This window comes from Ipomoea nil, unplaced genomic scaffold (assembly GCF_001879475.1).
Source record: "Ipomoea nil cultivar Tokyo-kokei standard unplaced genomic scaffold, Asagao_1.1 scaffold2653, whole genome shotgun sequence".
Taxonomy (NCBI): domain Eukaryota; kingdom Viridiplantae; phylum Streptophyta; class Magnoliopsida; order Solanales; family Convolvulaceae; genus Ipomoea; species Ipomoea nil.
In genome coordinates, this window is record NW_017619081.1 from 3190001 (window position 1) to 3213783 (window position 23783).

Genomic DNA, 23783 nt, shown 5'->3' on the forward strand with positions numbered 1-23783 from the left:
TTCTGTAACTAATGTTGCCTGGCATCCCAATAATGTAAGGCTGTAAGCTTCCTGTTGTTGAATTGCTGCGTCATATGTCATAGAAATTGGCAATTAGAAGTATACATTATGACATAAAATTGGTGTCTTATGATTTCTTTTGCTGCTGTCAAGTTATTTTGTCATCTAATCAGGTTGGGAAGCATTCATCCACAATTATTGTTACTCTGTATAAAATATTTTAGAATATCCATGTAAATATTTATATAGGCTTAGAGGTTGGAATCAGACATATCAAGGTTAATATTCATAAAACATTTTGGAGCCACATTTACTAGATTATTTGTTTATTTCATTTTTTCTCTTTTCTTTTTGTTTTTCATTTGAAAAAAGCTTTGTGCAGGAGCATTAGGTTTGACTATGTAGTCACAAGCCAATCTTAGTATAGGCGTACATATTGCATTCTTGCTTTCATGATTAGAATTTGGCGGCCGGTGTAGTATGAGAAAATGTTTGCATCCTTGGTGCAATGAAGTGTCTAATATTTATGAATATTTATATCCATAAATATTAATATAAATTTCTTGATGCAAACTATCTTCACTTGCATTTATCAATGTTATTTAAATTGAACCATAAATTGATCCATGGACATTGAATTTTTGGTTCGACCAGGTTTAACCATTATGTCAGTGGTTCAACTGCTGATTTTTTTTAATAAACATTTAGCAGTGTGTATAAATATTTGTAAAATACAGAGGTATAAAATTTAATATCAATAATATAAAAAGTAGTAAAAAATGATATAGGTTTCAGTCTATAAAAATAAATAAATAAAATTAAGCAATGTACATGGTCAATTAAGTGTTCATAAGTTGTAACAAGTTTAATGTCATTTAGCATAGCCAGTTAGCTAGTTTTCCCTTTTTTCTTTTAGTGACCTTTTGTGCCAAGTACAAATTTACCTATTTGGTTTCAGATATTTTAACTTTAGTTTTTTTTTCTATCAAGAACATAGTTAAGTTGCAGTTCTCAAAGAACTGTGGTTTACACAATTTTGGAGGTCTAGCTGCAGTATTAAGGTGGTTCAAACAGGTGGATTGCATTTTCAGTATTTAACAAAACCAAACTGTTTTTCTCCTTAAAGCTGGTTCAATCTGGTTTTAGTAACACCAGTATTTGTACAGTCATTTTACATGTCCAATCATGTTTGAGGAATAATTCTTAGATGGTGCCTTTATTGAGTATTTTATTTCATTGAACAGATTCTCCTTGCTACAACTTCCACTGATGGGAAATGCAGAGTATTTTCTACTTTCATTAAAGGCGTTGATACAAAGTATCTTTCTCAATCTCGCTATCTATTTTGCTTGTTTCACGCCAAAATGTTTCTGTAAGTGTTTTCACTTGTCCTATATTCCCTTCAATAAACAGGCAATCAGGAGCAGGGTCTTCTTCAGATTCAAAATTTGGAGAGGTTAGAATTTGTACTCCTTTAACATTGCAATGAATAAAAATATATATTTTTTCATGAATTTAAATGTGTATATATAGCTTGTGTTGGTAACTTACCAATTGTCTTTGGATTTAAATTTTATTCAGAAAATTCAAAATTCTCTGCAATTTGAATGGAATACAGGCTCAAATCTTGAATTAAAGACCATAATTATATCTTTGATTATAACAAATTACTAATATTGCTCTATGAAATTATGGAGTTTATTATTGTATTCTCAACAACTTTCGAGTCATGTGGCGGGAACAATTAATGCAGCTGGTATTTATAGAAAGTAAATAGTCATCATTTTGCCAAGTCAATACCTTAATGAATGGAGTTGTGACAGCATACTGCAAATTTAGAAAGAGAGGTTAGGTAACCAGTTCATCCATGGAAAAAATAAAATAATAACTTATTTTATGTTATTTACCCATTTTACCTGCTTATTTCCCTTTTTGGCTATAAGATGTCACATTGTATGACATTGTAGAATTTCCTTCTACAGGCATAATTATGCCTTTTGTTGAGAAATAAAGGGTTTGAAGGTTTGGTGGGTGGTAAAGAGCTGTTATCAGTCAGTGAGGCTTAGGCTATAGATGCAGAACAAGTAGAATAGACAATTCTACATCAGAGAGAAAAAAAGATTGTGGGAGTACAGGCTCAGCATACTGTGATTTATTCTAGGCAAAAACTACGTCTACAATATGTGCATCATAATGGCCCAAAACTAGGGCAACAGTACGTGCATCGTAATGGCCCAAAACTAGGGTTACAACTTACAATATTCTAACATCTGTGATGGGAATAATTGACCTGTGTTCTCAGTAACTTTGGAGCAAGCTGTCTTGTACTTAAAGTCAATGCCTCCAAAACCATGCAGTTGTTTGAACCAAGTTATTACGTCATTTTATCTAAAATCAAGTTCCTTGTTTTCTTTAAAATTATTTGTTATTTAGTTACTGTCATTACGAGGAAGTATATTACCAACTCTCATGGTATGAAGAGGTGTACAATAACAATGTTCACACCTTAAGATATGAACTTCTTAAGCGAAATCTGCGTTATCCCATGCCAAATTTCCTATTGTTAAATCTATATATAACCTGTCAAAAAGAATTCTTTTACAATTTCTTATGGCTTTCATTCTGCTTTTTCAAGTGAATTTTTTAGCATAGCATGGCAAATCAAAGTCAGCTACTTCAGATGCCTTATTAAAAAAAAATGCCAGTGTTCTTAAGAAAATATTTTTAAACTTTGTACAAAGAAATATTTTTTAGTCTGATTACATGTGCATTCATGGACTAGTGGATCCTTAACTTTTTCATATTTGTGCAGCAAATCATTCTGCTTGATCTCTCATTTTGCTGGTCCTTTGGTGTTAAATGGTCCCCAAGTGGCAATACTTTAGCTTATGTAGGTCAGAGATTCCTTTTCTTTCTCCTATTTCAATACTTATATAAATATATAATGTAAGCTGAAACATCTAATATGGAGTACTATTTTCCAGCTATAAGCCATCTCTTAAAGTTAATTTTATGCACTTGAGAACTTTACTAATGTTGACTGATAATCCATATTTACTGCTGGGAGTGATCCCTCAGGGCATAATTCAATGATTTACTTTGTTGATGAAATTGGTCCCTCTCCTTCTGCACAAAGTGTAGCATTCCGTGATTTGCCGCTTCGCGATGTGGGTCAGCATCCACTCTCATTTTACTTAATTTCTTCAGATTCTATTCTTTCAATTCATGATCAACACAAATCTTTCAGGTACTGTTTGTTTCAGAGCGGATGGTCATTGGAGTTGGATATGATTGTAATCCAATGATTTTTGTGGCAGATGAAAGACGATTATGGTATGTCCGTATGTTGAATATATAGAAGAAGCATTTTGGTTTACTGGATACATGATTCCTTTCTTTTTCTGTTCCTGTTTGATCGTTATTCACTTATTCCAGCCTTGTTTAATTTGTTAACACATAATAGTAATTTACATGGAAAATAAAAAACATTATAAAAGTTAAATAGAGCAATTACCTCAAAGATAAATTGGCAATCCATTAAAAAGTTAAGATTTTGTTTTGGCTGTTTTGAAAGCAAATTCCTTTATTTTATCTTATTTAGGAGTTTCTTGAGGTTCCTAGATGAAAGGAAAACAGTATCTTCAAGCCCAAAGTCTCAGGTATTTTGAATTGGCTTCACGCATAATTTAATGGCTCCTCTCAAGCCTAGTTAGTTGAGCTTTGTCACGGTTCATTACTTACATTTATCTACACATCCAGTTTTCAGAAGCATTTGGGATATTTTACAGCCAATCAAAATACGGAGCAAATAACAACTCAGTTGAGCAATCACGAACCACCCATGAAAACTGCATCAAGTACTGTTCACATCAAATATTGTTTTACATTCTTCATTTGACTGTGTAGTTAGAGACACTTATCTTTCATTATTCCGGAAACTTCCAGTTGCATTTTACCACTTAGGAAATCTGGGGGACATAAGAAATCTTCGAAATCTGTAACCCGTTTCAGCACTTCAGGTTAGTAAGTTCGTATCATACTGTGCTTCTCATCATTTCATTCATAATAAATTTGATTTATTGGTGTCACAACCCCTGAAACTAAAGCTTATTTGCCATTGGCCCCTGAACAGGACTGGACGGTAGAGTAGTTACATGGGATTTGGGGAAACAAGAAGATTTGTCTGAATACCTATAAAAGTCCCTGAAAGCATCCATGCCCGCCTTCTGTACAATTTTTAGTACAAATTCTTAGGCATAGGTGAATTAGAAATTTCATCTTCATCTACCAGAAATAAAAGTGTATTGATTTTGAAATAGCGTAAGTGTGTATGTTCTGTAATGGTTTGAAAGAAGAATTTGCAACTCATAATGTCAGGCTCTCACCACAGTTTCGTGATGCTTTTATGCTGTACGTTGATGAACGGCACCTGTCAGCATATTGGGTTTCCTTTTTTCCATTCTGTACCAAGTGAAAAAAAAAGTTTGTAGTGATAAGTGTATGATTACGAATTGTTAATTTTGTATCTTTTTTTGTGGCTCAATTAGCAAAGGATACATATATAAAGATAGTTTGATACGATCCCACATCGGCTCCACAAAAGATTGTAGAGTGGTACTTAAGTTGGGGCTAAATTTTCACTCATGAGTTAATTTTTGTGGTGGAGTTAGGGTCTTGATTTGAGTACCGTATAATGATACGATCCCACATAACTCCGTGGAATGGTGCTTAAGTTGGGGCCAAACGTCCACTCATGAGCTAGCTTTGTAGTGGAGTTAGGGTCTTGGCTTAAGCATCGTATCATTTGGTCCTCTTGTTGAGAGGATGGGAAAGGGTTACTTGGAGGAGGGCTATTCGGTGCGTGATAAGGTTCAAAGGGAATCGAGAAGAGTCTGGAGCTTCCGCTCCACTCATCTGGTGCTTGGGTAAGGTCTGGAGTGAAGCTATCTAAAGGAGAAAAGAGCCTACCCGGAGTATGAGCTGTCTAGAGAAGTTGGGGTCCGCTCCACTCATCTGGTGCTTGGGTAAGGTCTGGAGTAAAGCTATCTAAAGGAGAAAAGAGCCTACCCGGAGTGTGAGCTGTCTAGAGAAGTTGGGGTTGTCGCGGACGTCCCCTTTTCAAGGGTTAGGTAATGATACGATTACACATTGACTCACTCTACTCATGAGCTAGCTTTTATGGTGGAGTTAGGGTCTTGGCTTGAGTAGTGTACTCAAGTCAAGACCCTAACTCCCTTGAGTAGTGTACTTAAGCCAAAACTTTACCTTCACCATAAAAGCTAGCTCACTATTGAAGATTTGGCCTCAACTTTGTGGAGCCGATATGGAATCATATCACAATTCAAATAAAAATCAATGCAAACACGTATCAATTTCTTGATATGCATAAGTGTTCAAATTATGAATTTAAAAGTGCGTCATGTGAAACTACAAAGTGTGCTTAGATGGTTGCACTTATCATTAAGTGTACTTTGTAGTGTGATGACATATCATGTGAAACTACAAAGTGTGCTTAGATGGTTGCACTTTTACTATTTTAGGGAGTAAATATCATTAAGTGTACTTTGTAGTGTGATGACATCCCAATTACTATTTCAAATGTGTGGTCATAGGTATGAATTTTAGTGGTGAGTGCTTAGATTCTTTGAACTGAAAATGTTTGAAAGTGGGGACTGATCTGATCTATTCATTTTAGTAGATTAACTGTTGAGAGTTGCTAAAAAATAATGGAAAAAAGTAGTTACTTTTATAAATATTGCAAACTTGAAAGTTTGCAATAAATATAAATACGAAGCCGTATTTTATTTTCTACTAAAATCATCAACTAGTGATGAATCTTAATATGAGATCAATTCTCACTTTTTATACGAGGACCATGTTCTCATTTGAATAGGCACATACATATACTATTAGTCCTTAAATTTTATGCATCTAGGAAGTACATGGAGGTTCAAATGAGAACATTATTCTCCTGTAAAAATTGAAGACGGATGACAACTGCCTATTTTGGTTTATCAATAGTTGAAGATTTTAATAAAAAAAAAATATGGGTCAATTTTACAACAACAACAACAACAACTGTTGTTGTTATTGTTGTTGTGAAATGTACATCATTTTAGGTCATTTTATATGTTAACCGTTAATATTAAACTGCTAATTTTACCTAACGTCTTTTTACAAATCGATGATACAATAAACTGATCAAAATCACTAACACAATATGCTATCTGCTTATTGCTAACACAATTAACTAATCGATAATTGCAAATTGCCAAACAAGGCCTATACCCTCCTATCAATCTTGTGTGGTTTATCAATATTTTTAAATAAAAAGAAGAGGAAATTTCAATTTTGGTCATATGACTATAGGGGTCTTGTTAATTTCAGTCCTTGACTTTTAAAAGTGTCAATTTAGTACCTTAACTATGCAATTTTTGTCAATTTTGGTCACTCCGGTCAAATTGCCGGCCAAATTTTGCCGGAAAATTATAACTGTTAAAATAATGAGGATATTTTGATTATTTCACATCTCTTTTCTTCTTCTCAGGCGAGTCCATCCCTTCCTCTCCCATTTCCGGTTAATGTAATGAACTAAGATGATGGGGAAAGGAGGCTTGATGATATTAAAGATAGGGTTTAGAGGGAGAAAGAACGCCGGAAACGGGAGAGAAAGAGATAGATTCGCCGGAGAAGAAGAAAAGAGGCATGAAACGACCAAAATACCCTCATTATTTTAACTATTAAAATTTTCCAGCGAAATTTTGCCGACAATTTGGCCGGAGTGATTAAAATTGACAAAAATTGCATAGTTAAAGTACTAAATTAACACTTTTAAAAGTCAAGGAGTGAAATTAACAAGACCCCTATAGTCATATGACCAAAATTGAAATTTCCTCAAAAAAGAATAATAATGTCAATTTAGCCAACCTGTTTAGACCGTTACACTTGTCAAACCAGACTAGTTGGGTTTATGTTATCCTTACCAACGTAATACTCTCACTTTTAGAAATCAATCCTACTTTGACATCATAAAATTTAAAATTCACTTAATATTTTCTTTACATGCTTGTCATACTCTTTAATTTTCAAAAGTAATACACTGATTTTAAAAAATTTAAAAAAAAAATACATTTTTGGTCATTCAATTATACCCGTAATACAAACTTTAATCCCCGAATTATATGCGTGACTATCTTTAACTCCTAAGTTATGCACGAAGTAGCAATTTAAGTCCTTCAACGACTATTTTTGCTACCAATTTGTTATTTAATAAAGTAGATGATTTAGTCCTTCAAGGACTAAACTTCCCGCATAATTTAGAAGTTAAAATGGTCATGCATATTACTCAGAAACTAAATTTGTACCACGGGTATAACTGAAAGACTAAAAAAAAAAAAAAAAAAAAAAAAAAAAGGAAAAAAATGCTACTTCAGAACTCAGAAGTGTATATTCATGCTCTTGCATTGAATCAATTACAAAATCTAACAATGACTTACAATAACTTTAATCCATGAGCTCTGGTTTTACAACCCATTGCATCTCTACTCACTAAGTGAAACTCGGAATTTCTCCAGCAGTTTTCCATCCCTAATTCCCTACTATATATCAAACACTATGCAAGAGCGGGGGGAAAGACGACACACAATAATTCATACAAACGCATTTTTACACACAAAAGGATAGGGGCGACATAGCGTGATCGAAGGTGGCATTACAGTTTGGAAAACATTATGCTGACTTCTTTTGCTATATTATCAAATGGTGTTACCCGAGGTGCATATATGCCATAAGTATACCGTGTGCTGAAGATCCAAGCTCTCTTGCTCTACTCGCAATATTGTACATTGGTTTCGTACGCTCTTTCCACCTATTTCACGGGACGTTGGATCTTAGGTTTGGCACCCTCCTGCAATTTTGAAACGAGGATTAAGGGAACGAGGAAACAAGTAATTTCCTTAAAAGAAATGCAAACCCCAATAGAATTCACTATAAATTTCCAGGCAAACTACATTTGTGATACGACTCCAACTTCAGCTATAAATTTCCACAAGAGTAACTTGCCGGATTCTTGAAGAAAGTTTGATGGCATAGATTGAAAATATTGAATCGGACATAATTTAATCTTTCGAGTGTCAAGAGATAGACCTATCTTACATATTTCTAGCTTGATCATACCTTAATCTGGAGGGAGGAGATTCAGGTATAACATACTCTAGGGGTGTCAAAGTGAGCCGAAACCCGTGGGCCAGCCATAAACCGCCCAGCGGTGCGGCGGGTTGGGGCCTAAAATTTTTGGCCCGTGAAAATGCAGGCCTCGCGGGCTTGGCCCAGGCAGGCCACAGGCAATAGTTATGCTGTGCAACCGAATGTACCATGCGCATGGTGCATACGGTTCAAAACGACGTCGTTTTGATTAAAAACGCGCGTCCCACTTTAAAAAAAAAAAATCAGGTTCGACTCTCAGCAATAGCATTATTGTGGATATATAGTTATGAAATTGTGGATATATAGTTATGAAATTGTGGATATATAGTTATGAAATTGTGGTTATATAGTTATGAATTTATGGATATTTAGTTCATTCATTGTGCATATTTAGTTCAATCATATATTGTGGATATTTAGTTCATTCATTGTGGATTTTTACTTCATTCATTCATTCATTGTGGATTTTTACTTCATTCATTCATTCATTGTGGATTTTTACTTCATTCATTCACTGTGGATATATAGTTATGAAATTGTGGATATTTAGTTCATTCATTGTGGATATTTAGTTCAATCATATATTGTGGATATTTAGTTCATTCATTGTGGATTTTTACTTCATTCATTCATTCATTGTGGATTTTTACTTCATTCATTGTGGATTTTTACTTCATTCATTCACTATGGATATATAGTTATGAAATTGTGGATATATAGTTATGAAATTGTGGTTATATTTTTTTTTTTTTGAGTATGAAATTGTGGTTATATAGTTATGAATTTCTGGATATATAAAAATGCTATTGCCGGGAATCGAACCTGATTTCTTCTTTAAGTGGGACGCGAGTTTTTTTAACCAAAACGGCGCCGTTTTGCACAATCGTTATATCCTACACCACGGCGCACATAACACTGTGCGCCGCGCGCCTCCCAAAACGACGTTGTTTTGGGTAGTGTTGGGAGGCGCGGTAGGAAGTTGTTGAGATTATGTGTATTTGTTCACAGCGTTATGTGTATTTGTTCACAACGTTATGTGTATTGGTTCATACAGTTATGTGTATTTTTTATACAATTATGTACATTCTTTTTATACAATTATGTACATCCGAATCAGAAAATTTGTATGTATTATGTTAAGAGTTGATGTGTATTATGTTAAAAGTTTATGTTTATTATGTATTATGTTAGATTATGTGTATTATCTTTTAAAAAGAGTATGTATATTTTGTTATATAATTATGTACATTCATGTATAACATTATGTGTATTCTAGTATAACATTATGTACATTCTTGAACAGCGGGTTTTTTTTTTTAAGAAAAACTACTGCCATTCACTGGGGCGAGAAATTTAAAAAAAAATAAATAATTAAAACGACGTCGTTTTGCATCTGGGCACATAGTGCAACGCGCACCGTGGTGTAGGATATAAATTGCCCGTTTTACAACCGTATGCACCTTGCAAGGTGCATTCGGTTGCACATCATAATTTGCGGGCCACAGGCTAACAATATTGTCATGATCTTGCATGATGAAGAGGCAGAATGGAAGGGGAAACTAAGGAGAGAAGATCAGGAGAAGTCTCAGATTTATAAGCTAAGTGTGGAGGAGAAAGTCGAAGGACCAAAGTGTCATCGTTTTGAAGCCGGAAATAAACAAACTCTCACTAATCGAAACGACAGCGTTTGAAGTTGGCAGTTGGGGTCGTTGAGATTAAATAAGCAAACGATGTCGTGGGGGGTTAGTCGTTAGAAGCGGTTGCTGAACTCCATCAGACGGCATCGTTTTGAAGACCAGCTAAAGAAGACAAGCAGAAATGGTGGAAGTCGTTGCAGATTCCTTTGTTTTTTAGCTTAGCTTGTTCTTATTAATTGCGGGATGCTTGTTATTTTGTTTATGCTTGTTTTTACAGAATTGCTGAGCAATCAAAAACCCTAAAATCCCTTTCTTCTCTAGAACCCTAATTCTATTCTTCTACTCCTTTATCCCCATTTCTGTTCTGTATATTGAGCAAGTTTGCAGGTCTGTGACAAATATATAATACTAAACATTAAAAAATTAAAACTTTCTAATTTCTAAACACAGAAGAATCAAATATTATTTAGGTTAAATTATTAGAATATAGAATAATATATTATAATATATTTTTTAAATTCTTGAAGTTGGCCTGCGAGCCCACATGATGCTGGCTCAATCGTTATACCGTGCACCAGGGCGCACATAGCAATGTCAATGTGCGCCCCGCGCCTCCCAAAACGACGTCGTTTTGTATTCTGTTATAAAATTATGTGTTTTCAGGTATAAAATTCTGTACATTCGAAACAGGGAATTTTTATCTTTTTAAAAAAGATTATGCGTTTTCAGGTATAAAATTATGTGTTTTCTATTATATAATTCTGTACATTCGAAACATGAGAATTTTCAGTTATAAAATTCCGTGTTTTCAGGTATAAAATTATGTGTTTTCAGGTATAAAATTATGTGTTTTCTATTATATAATTCTGTACATTCAAAACATGAGGATTTTCAGTTATAAAACTTGTGTTTTCACTTTTCAGGTATAAAATTCTGTGTTTTCTATTATACAATTCTGTACATTCGAAACATGAAAATTTTTTTTAACAGCAAACACGCGAAAAGTCAAAACGACGTTGTTTTGGGCCAGGACGCACAATGCACTGTGCGCTCTGGTGCACGGTATAATTTGCCATGCTAGCTAGGGTTGAAGAATTCTAGCTTGCGGGTTTTGCGGGCCAGCCCACAAAGGCCTGCAAAATTTACAACCCGCGGTGGGGCAAGCCAGCCCGCATTGACACCCCTAACGTACTCTTTCCATTACTCAATATTTACCCCTGTTGCAAGTTCTACTAAGCAATTCATTTTTCTCTTCAGATTTGGAATCTGCATTACTTCTAAAATGGTTCTCGATACTTATGCGGTGAGGATGCTACGTACTAGTACTAACCTTCTTTAATATTTCATTGGTTCCATCATTTGTTGAGCCAATTGATGGTTTGTTCGTAATCATTTTTCTCCTCTCTATGCCTGCATCCATAGGTGCCCTATTCCCAAATAGAGTAATTTAGAATTTCGCTTCTTTAAATCGCCAAAAAATGAGACAACTACATTTAATGGGTGGAAATAATTCATTAATGCATAAAAAGGGAGCCGATTTATATTATTTTGACTAGTGTCACAATGGCAAATTATACCATGGACCAAGGTCTACCTTGCATTGTGGACTCTGGTCCAAAATAACCTTCAGTTATGTGTCTGCAGTTAACATATTTTGTACCTGCAATTAACAGTTTATGTGCCTATATATAAATTGAAGGCACATAACATGTTAACTACAGACACAAACTATTAACTGTTGATACAGAATATGTTAACAGACACAATATATTATTAACATATTATGTCTCTATATTCTGTACCTGCGGTTAATAGTTTATGTGTTTGTAGTTAACATGTTATGTGCCTTCAATTTATTTACAGGCACATAAACGGTTAACTGCATGTATATATCAATTGAAGACACATAATTTTTGGACCAGGGTCCACAATGCAAGATAGACCTTGGTCCATGGTATAACAATTGTGCAACAATTCACAACTTAGAGACAGTAAAGAACCTTTCTCCGATGGCAGCTTTAAATTACAAAAGTTAATTTCAGTTAGGTTTTAGAGCAAAGTTGAGTGTTAAAGTAGCTTTACATTTACAGCTCGCTATTATTAGTTGAACCCACAGACACAATAACAAAAACTCCATATGGAGACCAGTATATCTTATTTCATCAAGTGGGACTATTTCTTTATCTTTTTACACTATTATCTTTTCCAGGCTGACTGAAAAAAGATGGTGACAGAGGTGGGGAGACCTCCTTTTCAAAGCAATCCCACATATGAGAAAAGGTCGACTTTTTCATACAAAATTTAGCAGATCCCCGAAAGTCGAAAGAACTATTATTGCATGTAGAGAAACAAACAAGGCAGCCTCTAAACATAATGTGAGATATATATAATGTGAGGGGGCCTGGGGGGGCACATAATTTGTCAAAAATCTGACCTTGATGAAACAGAACTTGATTTTGTCCCCGATTGGCCTTTTTGAGTAGTTACTCTTTGATTTGGCTTCCCCAATCTACAATATAGATGAAATTGTTCCGATAAAATTAGCGGTATACTATAGAAGATTATATCACATCAATCCACGCTTCACCAAGTATAAGATTGTTTAAAGTGCAAATCATGTGTAGAGGAATGCCAAAAAAAAAAAAAAAAGAACTTCCTCGAGTAAGAACAAATTTTCTGCACTTCTGAGAGAATTTTGTTATAAACAGGAGCTAAACAAGTAACATAGGAAATCAGTACTATTTCTCGAGCTCCTTCACAACTTGATCCTAATAGTAAATCATTTTTCTGCCCTATCTTGGTGAAAGTTGTAAATCTATTTAGCAATGTGGAATAGGTTTTTGACTATATATATATATATATATATATATATATATATATAATCATAATCATAATCATAATCATAATCATAATCATAATCATAATCATAATCATAATCATAATCAGGTGAGAACCAACTTTAACCCACGAACCTGCATACTTCTGAAAGGTTGCACCACAACTACTACATGATTGCACCGCTACGGCTTCCAAACATGCCTGGAGGACTGCAAGGGTGTGATGCAATCATATAGTAAGTGCGGTGCAATCCTTCAAAAGTTTGCAGGTTCACACATTAAGGCAGAAAAGGGTTTTGATGGCAACAAGATTAGACTAGTCACCATAAAAGATTAAGCGAATCTTGAGATGGGAAAGAAAGTGGCCCAATGAAAGCAAGCAAAATACTATTCAAAGGTAAAGCATGGGGAGTTAATAATATAAGCTACACATTAAAATTACCTTCCGTTCTCTCCACTATGAGTTAGAGAAGTGGAAATCTTCTGCTCGGGTCCTTTAGATGTCATCTAATAAATAACGAGCAGATTAATGAATAACGAGCATAATTTGTGATAGTGTGATTTCATTTATAAACCAACCAACCTGTCCTGATCCACTATAGCTTTTATCACCCGAAGATTTCATTTCATTGAAACTGTTTCTAAAAGTCTTGAATGCCCGCTTTACAATCTCCTTGTCCCCCATTCTATCCATAATCAAAGACCTTCCCATTGCAATACGAGATTCCACGGGTTTTGCTGGTCCAGTCTCCGTAATCACAGATCTTCGCATCATGTTTTGAGATGCAGCAGAATTTGCGGGACTCAAACTGAGGGACATGTGCAAAGAAGTTCGTGCTACCCGCTTGTTATCTGTGATAACGGGAGAATTATTCTTGCTCCTATGCAACGATGACCCCCCGTTCTGAATCCTCGTGGAAGATTGAGGAGACACAACCGACCTAGGAGGAGCTAGTTTCTTGCTTTCTGTCACGGGAGTATTCTTGATCTTCTGCAACGATGACCCGTTTGCCTTTTTCGTTGGGGGCAGAGAGGGAGACCCGAGTTTGGAAGATGGTGCGGGGGATACTCTAGAAGGGGTAACTTTAGAAGATTTCAAAGCAGGTGATGCCAATTTTTTCTTTGTCCCAGCAGATGTCGAATCATTCATAGATGGATGTATCTAAAAGTGTATTTTTTAAACCAAAAGAACAAAAAAAAAAAAGCCCATTATTATGCTAGTGATATCAAGTCAATTAGATAGGGGTCTGAAAAGCGAAAACCAACTGTTAGAGAAGATCCAAAATTCACCTTTCGGTTATGTCCTTTGAGGTTCTTGTCCTTCTTCCCGGGGGATTTCCCGCTGTCATTATCCGCTTTCACCTTCTGTTCCACCATCACGACATCGTCTTCGAGGTTCTTTCGAGAAGTTTCTTCTCCCTCTTCAACCCGGGGGACAATTTCATCTCCATTGCTTATTTCGGGGCTAGCCTCGTTACAAATCGAGTCTTCCTTAGCCGCCTCCTCAACATTACAAACTATATCTATAGCAATAGAAGCATCCTTTGACTCATTAGCAGTCTCGCTATCCAAAGGACAAATTATAGTAGGCTCGAGCTGAACCTCAGCCTCGGATCTTTCACCACCATTAGACGGGCCAAAGCCATTTTCAACCACTTCAAAAGGAGCTTCCTGCTTAGATGATTCTTCGGGTCTCGAATTATCAGGCTCCACCTCCTCCACTAGCTTCTCCGGCTCCTCCAATTGGTCCACCTTCCGGGCAGCAATCTTTTTGTAGTGGGCTTCAAAGTATGCCTTCTTCTGAGCTACAGATCCGGGAGTTGAACATTTCTCGACTTCTTCCAAATACTTGTTTGGCGAAAACGAAGACCATTTCTCCCAAGATAGCGAAGAATCACTCTCAAACTTCCCAAACGAAACCGATACTTCCAGCCCTGCCCGACTAGAAGCTGCTGACTCACTCATCATCTATTACACACACCAAAAAATTTCTCTACTTTCACAATAAAGTTCAAACAACAACAGAAGTTCAGCTCAAAATAGCATAAACAACATTAAATTAAACCTTCAATTATGAGACAGAGCAATCAAGAGCACAAAACCCAGAATCATAAAACTTCTAAGAATGAAATCTTGTACCTTAATTTCAACAACTGGTCGGATCCACCAGTTTGGTTTTGCAATCCCAATGATGAAGGGGTAAGAAAGCTTTAGAGAGAGAGCTATCAATCACAGCAATACACAGAATCTAGACACCATATCACGGGGGGCAGATGCATTAATTCACTCAACCATAAAGAAAAACAAACAGATCAAAACAATAAAGACCAAACAAAAGTAGAAAAACACTCCCACCAGTCAATGGATCCCCATGTGCTATGTTCCTACATTACTAGGAAAAATTGCAATTTTAACTTCAAACCCTTATCCATACAGCTTCTTACAGCTATATATCCAAGCAGAAAATAGAAATCTTGTCTGTTTCTGGGTCTTTCTTGAAACCACCCAAAATGATAACCTTAATCATCATTTTTTTTTAAAAAAGGAGAAAAATAATGAGCAAAGTTGCTAAATTTCTTACATAATAAGTACAAAAGGTGCAATGTCCTTTTTGCTACAAATCTTTCTTTAATTGAGTCATAAGAAAAGGTTGAAAAGTTGCAATCTTTGTGGGTTTTAAGGCGCTATAATAATAAAATAAAATAACAGAAAAAAGATGAGCAAAGCAAATGCAATGATGCATTTCACCAAAGAAAACTACAGTGATGAAGAAGAGGGTGGAAAATGAATAAAATAATTGCTAGCTAGAGGGTGGCGTACCTAAAACAAAACCTTGGGATTGAATTGAAAGAGTAGATGAAAGAGACAGGCAAACTGAGATAATGATCAGATCGGGCTAAACTAAGCAGTAGATGCAGATGTGAAGGAGAAAAGGGCAGGTAGATAGATGAATAGATGATAGAAGGCAGCAAGGCACAAACTACAGTGAAGCAAGAGAAAAAAGTTAAGGTGCTGTTTGGTTCCAAATTCCAATGAGGGGACAATGAGGTATTTTATTTATTTTTTTTTTCCCTTTTGCATCATGGCTAGAGCTCTTTAATCCACTGTATATGACTTAGTTGCATTAATTGTTTTGATCTATTGGGTTGGAAATTTTATATTTTATTAATATGAGCCCGACTTTCCATCTCAATCCAAACCCAAACCCCGCGCCTAGTGGTAGATGTGCCTCGAACAACTAGAGTCAGCCGGTCATTACTAGCCACCACAGGGGACTTTAACACCCCTAGGCATACAACGGGGTAGGCGGTCGAGCGGTGGTTGGCAAGGGGGCTTGATGTCCATTCATTTTTCCATTGTCTTTGACTCCAAGAATATTATAAATAAGGGTCTTGTAAGGGGTTCAGACATCATAATCCAGACGGACCAAACACACTTCTCTCTCTTTCTTCTTTTAATCTTCTCTCTCCTAACGTAGTCCACTTTGGAAAACTAGTTGGCAAGAGTCTTGTGCTAGTCAACAGTGCCATTGTTTTGGACCTAAATAATCCAAAATTGTTTATTTATTCGAGTGTATCCTGGAAAAGGATCTATTACGATCCGTTCTATCATTCGATCTATTTCAGTTATTTTTTTGTTGCTAAAAAATAATATCAATGATCAATTTTATGATGGGTATGGTCCAATAAAATTATTATTGGTACCGCCAATAATGATTGCTATGAAAAGTGTGTGCTCCTAAATTCACTAAGTCCAAAAAAGTTATTTTTCAGTTCGATATACATATATTGTTTATACTAAACCCAAGATCACAAGATCTACAAGAGTGACTTAGGTAGCACGGGAAGGAATCTTCTCACTCCCGGGGGTTGAAATCTCATCAAGAAGAATGAAGGGAACAAACCAACACCCTCAAAGTCAGAGGCGATATCTGAAAGGTGGAAACCAACTTAGGCCCCTAGGGAGTCGAGCCCAACACCTCAAGCCAAATGAAGGCAAGCAAAGAAAAGATGGAGGCCACGAGCTAGGGAGTTCTAAGGAGCAAAGGAAGGAACCTATAGGGATGGAGCTAGAGCCTGCTCCAAATGAGGCAATGGAAGAGAACACCAACCAAACCTCATTCTATTGGGGTCAGTGGGTATATAACGGAGCAGTAGTCCTGAAAGAGTGGAGAAATAAGGTTGAAATCATACTAGAGGAATTAATGCGTTAGAAAGAAGAAGGTGAGTTACCTGTGATGTCAAAAATTATTGTCGCACTCTCTTTCACGAGGCAGATTATAGAATAGTCCTTGTCTGACAACTTCAAAAATCCTAATGTGAAAAGGTTTGATTGGGCAAGGGATTCGTAGGAACAAATCTTAGCTTACCAAGTTGCGATAACATTCTTAGGAGCAAATGATGCAATAATGCATACAACATTTTTCGATTTCTCTCAACCTTGGTTCATGGGGTTACCATGAAGATCAGTTGGTACCTTTTATATCATAGCAGTTAAATTTATGACCTACTTCATGTTGCGAAGAAAGGCCATGAAACACTTTTTGTACAAGGCCACAATAAAATAAAAGCATGATGAACCAATCACCAATTTCCTAGCACGCTGAATTGTGGAAGTGGTTGAAGTCAAAGGGATAGAAGACAAGTTAGCCGAACTGGCGATCTTGCATGATGGATTGTGGAGGTGGTTGAAGTCAAAGGGATAGAAGACAAATTAGCCGAACTGTCATCAATCGCCGTCTATCAGAGAAGGAGATCAGTTGGTGTTGATGCCAAAACTCTAATGATCTGTAATAGCAAACTCTAATGATCTGTAATAGCAAATCATTTGCCAGTTTTTTAGACTTCATTACTTCAATATAATATGTTAAAGAATGTAATTTACTGTTTAAAAGTTTAAGAACTTAATTTACTTTTCAAGTAAAATTTAAGAACTAATTTAACCCTTTTTTCTAAATAATATAAAGGTAAAATCAACCCTTTTTCCTAAATAATATGAGGTAAAATCAACCTAAATACTTGTGTGGTATATATATTGGCATCACAATTGAAACTCATTAAGTTTCATCCCTTAATTTAAAAATAAAAAAATGGCCAAATAGACACTTTTTGAATTATACATTAAATACTCCGTAATAATTAGATTCTTAAACTATATAAAAAATAGTTCAATTGAACATTTCGACTAGTCAAACTGATACAACAGAACCGATAACCTATCAAATCAATGCAACTAAACCCATTAACCTGTAAACTCCATATAAAAAAACTTATCAAATGCTAGTCCACAATAGACCAGACCAGGATTGCAATTACAGACAACTAAGACTAAGACGGTGACTGTAATAATTATAATCATACAAAAACTTGAGTAAAGAACCAAAATTGAATTTAGATCATATTGGAAGGAATACCAAAAATGGATGAATGCCAACCAGCTGCTTGAGCTAAGAAATATGTATCCAACCTCCTCGCACAAACAAATATGTATAGTCGTATAGATAAAAGCAGAGGCAACCTTAGCTGGTTTACCTCCTTGTGGTCTTTTGCCGGCTAGGGTCACAAGACGGATTTACCCAGTACACATCTCGAATAGTGGCGGCAGATTTCGCTCATCACTATAAAAAAAAAAAAAAAAAAAAAAGGGCAGAGGCCTGCCTAAGAAAAGTGAATTCCAGCCTTGTTGAACAAAGAAAGTAGGTGCATGAAATCTACTTGGGTGAGTTTGGAAGACCTCTTATCTTCAAATTTCCCTTGCTTCAACACTGACAAAACTTTTTCTTTGAAATCTGATCCTTTAGCATCACCATCATCCATATCCATCTCATTGTCATCATCCCCATCGTCGATCCCCATACTCATGTCCCCGAGTGTATCTCCTAAGGCTGATACAGCCAAAGACATGTCGACTGTGTCCTCGAAGGATCCATTCTCAGGTATCTGCAATGCTTGCAGGGTTTTGTAGTTCTTTTCTAGCAATGAAAGCACCGTCTTTTGTCTAAAAATTGCACCTAGAGTTTTATTCTTCCTATTGAAGCAGATTCGAACTAAACCATCCCACTCCTTGAAGTTGAGATTTTGAAACGGCTTCATTGGCTCAATTCTGACTACTGAAGAATCAACCTTAGGTGGAGGTCTGAAATTGTTTCTTCCTACCTTTAGAAGATGGGAGACTCGAGCTAACAGTTGAGTGTTGACAGAAAGGCGGCAATAAAGAGTATCTCCAGGCTGAGCAACGAGCCTCATGGCAAATTCCCTTTGAAACATAATAACTGCAGCCCTGAACAGTGGCCTATGAGACAGTAATTTGAAAGTAAGAGGAGACGAGATTTGGTATGGGATATTTGCCACACAGATGTCAAAGTATGGAAGATCACACTTCAGAACATCCCCTTGTATAATCTGTTGGACCATAACATAGAGAAATGAATTAATAGCATTCCGGGTATTAAAATTCCAATTTTTTTTGGTTCCTTTAAACAACACATTCATAATCATTTAACTATACAGTTAAAAAATCAGTAGAATTTGCAGTTGAATACCAAGCTGAATAAAAGAAATTACCTTTAGCTTACTAGGTGGAGTTCCTTGAAATCTCCGTTGCAGCTCGAGAACCATACGAGGGTCAAGCTCAACGGCTATGACGGACTTTCCGGCTTCTAGAAGCTTCTTAGTCAAGTTACCGGTACCTGGACCGATTTCGAGGATGACATCGGTTGGTTTGATGCCAGATTTCTCGACGATTGTGTCAACTAACATAGGATTTTTCAGTATGTGCTGACCTTTGGACTTGTGGAATTGAATTCCGCCCTGATAGTGAGGGTTTGTGCCGCCAGTTCCAGCGGAGCCACGGTGACTTTTTTCTTTGCGTATCTTCCCTCCCGCCATGGTGAATGCTGCGCTCTGAAGAGAAACCCCTAAGAAGGTTACAAGCAGCTTTTGGCTTTCTGAGATCATATAGGTAGAAACATATTACATATATCATAACATCCATAGAACAAGAACCATGGATAGGTTCCAAAACGTGCAGGAAAAGGATAAACATCACATCTAAAACTAAACATATGTACGTATGTACATACATACATAATAAGTAATAAGTATTTTACTAATCTAAGGCAAATTTGACAGAACAACACAAAAAGAGTCTACGATTAAAGGTGGTACTGTACATATTACAAAGTATCTACTATCTAAGCATTAAACTTTAAATTTGTATGCATAAATGAATATGCAATGGTTAATGCTTATAAAAGCCTGTCCATAAACACTAATTTACTAAAGTATGGAATATACAAGACTGAATATAAACAGTTGATTCATATTTGTAGAATTCTCCATTCAGCTAGTGCCCGACTAAACTTTTAAGGTAAATTAGCAAATGATATTAATCCCATATCATAAGTCCTTTTCGGGTCCCTTCCAAGTATCATCTGACTGAAGGGATTCATTGCTCCTACTCTAAGTAACCATTGGACTTAAGATTTAGGTTTTATAGTACATATCATTTCAACTGAAGCTAGAATTTATGTGAATATTATCTGAAGCCAGAAAGCCTTTTCTATTACTAGCATATGATCTTTTATCATTAATCATACATAGGTAACATAAAAACTCAAAGCAAAGAGGCATTAGGTTCCTTATATCTAAGGATGGATTACAATTATGAATTTACAAAAAAAACTAATAACAAAGAATTAAAATTATGAATTTGTAAATTGTGGTTATGAATTTCTGATTAATGAATAAAAACACAGTACAATATAATCATTCTGCTTTTGTTATTTCATATATTTATGCACAGTCAAACAGATCCATTCTGTGATTTCTGTCCCTTTCATACTGTCATACAAAAATGCAGAATTAATTCAAAATGAAAGAAAACAAAACCAGTAAAAGATGGAATGTAGAAACACACAAATCAAGAATGAAAAACAAGAAACATAAACATGCTAACACACAAATACACACTGACACAAACAGAAACAAGAAAAAGCAAAGCAGTGATGAATTGAATTAATTGATACCTCACAGCCTCACTTCGGAGTTCAAACTTGGAATTCGAAGACCTGCGGTCGGAGTTCGGCGAGGCTGAGACCGGAGACCGGCGACCGGCGTTCGGACTTCGGCGACCTGCTGCGAATCCCTGAGGCGAGGTTGCGGCCTGCGAACAATGGCGACTGGAGTCTCGTACGCCCAATGGTTAGGTTTAAGGGCTTCTTGAAGTTTACCCTAAATTCTAAAAAAAAAAAAATGTTATTTTCCATTCAAATTTCGCCTAATATTATTTCTCAATGTGACATATATAAGGTTTTATGAATTGACTGACATTTAATTAAATACTAAATAATTAAATTACATAATATTGTGTTAATAACTTTGTAGTTTAGTAGCACGAAGTAAGTTTCCTAAATGAGAGATCATGAGTTTGAGCTTTAATGGAGATTGTATTACTTTTTGTGCTTCAGCACATTTAGGACATTATGTTTATAATTTTTGAAGGAGGTTCTATAAAATTAAGGGAAAAGCGCCAAATACACCCTCCAACTTTAGATAAGAAGTCAATTAGGCCCTCGAACATTTGAAAGTTGCAATTAGATACATTAACATATGAATTTAGTGCATAAAGACCAAAAACCCTAATAGTGACCTGCAATAGCAGGTCAATAATTTACCGGTGGAGCTCAGGCGACTTTCCGGCGAAAATGTAACAAGCAGCTCGCACAAAATAATTTGGTGATTGTTGAGGGTGGGGCCAATTGCGCTAATTGTCTGAAAGGAAAAGAATTGGGTTTATTTTCCAAATTCCAATTGCGCTACGGATGTTGCGAATGGAGGATGAGACGGTCACGGTGGTTGACCGCGTGACAATTCGCCGCTGCAACTAGCAAATCGCGACGCGCATTTCATGCCGACGATTATCTGGTAAATCGAACACCCCTATCCTCAATTATTCCTTGATTTTTTGCTAAAACAAAATTGCACCCCTTCTCATACTCAAACCGGATCAACACATGTTTTGCCAATTTTCTCCAGTCCTCCTTCGCAATTTGTACAATACGCTTGCCTTGATGCAATTGCGCTTGATTTCTCTGTTGATCTTGAATCCCTGGAAATCTGATATGATGTTTTGATTAACTATTGTTTTCTGTTGCTGATTGTGCACTACATCAGCGAACGTGCGAGTGATCGTCGCCGAAAGTCTCCTGTCATTGTTACGTTGGGCATTCAACGCACTCAACTGTTCGCCAAAATCCATCCCCTTCCTCGCAAGATTTGATTTTTATTTTAATAAATAAAACTCTACCTGTTCTTCTCGAATTTCTTCTAAATCCTCATAAATTTCCGGCGACCTGCTTGTCACGTTTCGCCGGAAAGCTGCCGGAGCTCTGCCGGTACATTTACTTGCTATTGCAAGTCACTATTAGGATTTTGGGTCTTTATGCACTAAATTCATATGTTAATGTGTCTAATTGCAACTTTCAAAAGTTCGAGGGCCTAATTGACTTCTTACCTAAAGTTTGAGGGTGTATTTGACCCTTTTCTCTAAAATTAATATATTACATACGATCAAATTTTATTTTTAGTCTTTTTTTTTGAAGGTCAATCTTGCGATTGTATTAATGAATCAAAGCCGAAATAGCGTCAGGTGGGATAGCATCCCAGTACATAGCTTGATCCTGAGTAAATGCTAACGTAGCTAAAGTATGCGCATGTAAATTAACCTGCCTAGAGATGTAATCCAAAGTAATACAATTAAACAACGACATAAACGTTCTGCACTGGTCAATTGTGACCCCAACGTACGAATGGATCGGCGTGTGATGGTGCCTGATTATCGCAGTCAATTTCATGCAATCCATGAGTAAACTTACTGATATGTTGTCCCGCTCAAGTAGCCAGGACAAAGCCTCCTTGTATGCCTGGGCCTCCGCCATAAGTGGTGAAAAACAAATTGGTAACTTGCCATTCCTTGCTGCCACAAACGAGCCATCTGGTGCTATAATAATCATGCTGTAAGTAGCCTCGCCCGTGTCGTGCCGGAAACCTGCGTCCACATAACATCGTAGACCACCCTCCCCTAGATCGTTCAAGTGGTCCGTCACCAGTGCCGGGTCGGTTCGGCGGACATGGGCAGCGCCGTACGCCTGCAGTGCTACGGTGGCTGCTCTGACCAATTGGGTAGGCCGCATCATTGATCCATTCCAGACAGCTGAATTCCGGGTTCTCCAAATATAATATAATACTGCTGTCATTAACCGGGTTTGTTCCTCCGTCAGGGCCGCCATAGCCCCTTTTAGCCATGATGTAAACGAGTCTGCAACAATATTAATAATAGGCAATTGTGTTATATTCCAAACAAGTCTAGAATATTCACAGAGCACTAAAGCATGCAACACATCTTCATGATCCAAACCACACATAGGGCAAGTTGGGTCCACCTCCACCCTCTTAAATATCAAGTTAAGGGTTGTTGGCAAAACGTCACATATGGCTCTCCACAAAAAAGTTTTCCATTTAGGGGGGACTTTTATTTTCCACATTGCAACCCACTTTTCAAAATTCGCTGGATTATTCTCATAATCACCCACTATATGCCTATAAGCATTTTTGACTGTATATATCCCTTTGGGTCACTCATCCAATACCATGAGTCCTCATACTCAGGACTAACAGGGATCATATTTATTCGCTCTACATCCTCAGGATTAAATAAATCAGACAAAATATGCGGATCCCAAGTATGAGTCTGTAAATCAATTAGTCCTGCAACTCGTGCCTCTCTCAATTGCTGTGGCATTTCTGTTTGAATCAATGGGCTAGGATTATCCCGTAACCACGGGTGCCCCCATATTAAAGTTGTCTGTCCATTCCCAATCCTCCTTCGCACCCCTGAGACTACCATTGCATGGGCTGCCATTATACTTCTCCAACAGTAACTTGGGCAATTACCAACAGTTGTATCTGTAAAACTGGTTGTGGGGTAATACCTTGCCTTATAGATTTTAGCTACGAGTGTTTCTGGGTCTGTTACCTGTTTACCCAACATTGCTAGGTTAAAAGCCCTCAGCTCTTTAAAACCCATACCACCATACTTTTTTGGT

The 23783-nt window shown here is 36.5% G+C and overlaps 3 protein-coding genes across 11 annotated transcripts in view; 1 reads left to right on the forward strand and 2 right to left on the reverse strand.

The window, feature by feature from the left end:
• LOC109154797 (actin-related protein 2/3 complex subunit 1A-like) overlaps positions 1-4525 on the forward strand; it is a 6966-nt gene extending 2441 nt beyond the window's left edge. Inside the window, exons 7-16 of the mRNA XM_019302527.1 lie at positions 1-34; positions 1245-1318; positions 1414-1456; positions 2813-2894; positions 3079-3167; positions 3248-3333; positions 3602-3659; positions 3760-3857; positions 3946-4019; positions 4133-4525. The exon at positions 1-34 is cut by the window's left edge and continues 36 nt beyond it. Coding sequence (XP_019158072.1) covers positions 1-34; positions 1245-1318; positions 1414-1456; positions 2813-2894; positions 3079-3167; positions 3248-3333; positions 3602-3659; positions 3760-3857; positions 3946-4019; positions 4133-4197 — 703 coding nt within the window. The 3' untranslated portion in view covers positions 4198-4525. The remainder of the gene's footprint in view (positions 35-1244; positions 1319-1413; positions 1457-2812; positions 2895-3078; positions 3168-3247; positions 3334-3601; positions 3660-3759; positions 3858-3945; positions 4020-4132) is intronic.
• A 2911-nt stretch (positions 4526-7436) lies between these two features.
• Positions 7437-15705, reverse strand: LOC109154795 (protein WVD2-like 7). 6 transcript variants are annotated; one of them, XM_019302523.1, is made up of 8 exons: positions 15500-15705; positions 14819-14927; positions 13970-14672; positions 13263-13841; positions 13122-13186; positions 12277-12351; positions 11173-11269; positions 7437-7906 (listed from the first exon to the last, which is right to left on the reverse strand). In XM_019302523.1, exons 3-8 carry the CDS (start codon positions 14645-14647, stop codon positions 7868-7870), a joined length of 1533 nt encoding a protein of 510 aa, XP_019158068.1. In that variant the 5' UTR covers positions 14648-14672; positions 14819-14927; positions 15500-15705; the 3' UTR covers positions 7437-7867. The 6 variants fall into 6 exon arrangements, with proteins under 6 accessions (XP_019158068.1, XP_019158069.1, XP_019158066.1 ...); XM_019302524.1 differs by having other exon boundaries at positions 13970-14675; XM_019302521.1 differs by having other exon boundaries at positions 13970-14647; positions 15500-15704.
• A 2126-nt stretch (positions 15706-17831) lies between these two features.
• LOC109154798 (ribosomal RNA small subunit methyltransferase-like) lies at positions 17832-20948 on the reverse strand. 4 transcript variants are annotated; one of them, XM_019302529.1, is made up of 4 exons: positions 20706-20948; positions 19243-19581; positions 18309-19080; positions 17832-18171 (listed from the first exon to the last, which is right to left on the reverse strand). In XM_019302529.1, the coding sequence occupies exons 2-3, from the start codon at positions 19564-19566 to the stop codon at positions 18337-18339; spliced, it is 1068 nt and encodes a 355-aa protein (XP_019158074.1). In that variant the 5' UTR covers positions 19567-19581; positions 20706-20948; the 3' UTR covers positions 17832-18171; positions 18309-18336. The 4 variants fall into 4 exon arrangements, with proteins under 4 accessions (XP_019158074.1, XP_019158076.1, XP_019158073.1 ...); XM_019302531.1 differs by having other exon boundaries at positions 17832-19080; positions 20714-20948; XM_019302528.1 differs by having other exon boundaries at positions 17832-19080.
• Between the last annotated feature and the right edge of the window lie 2835 nt (positions 20949-23783).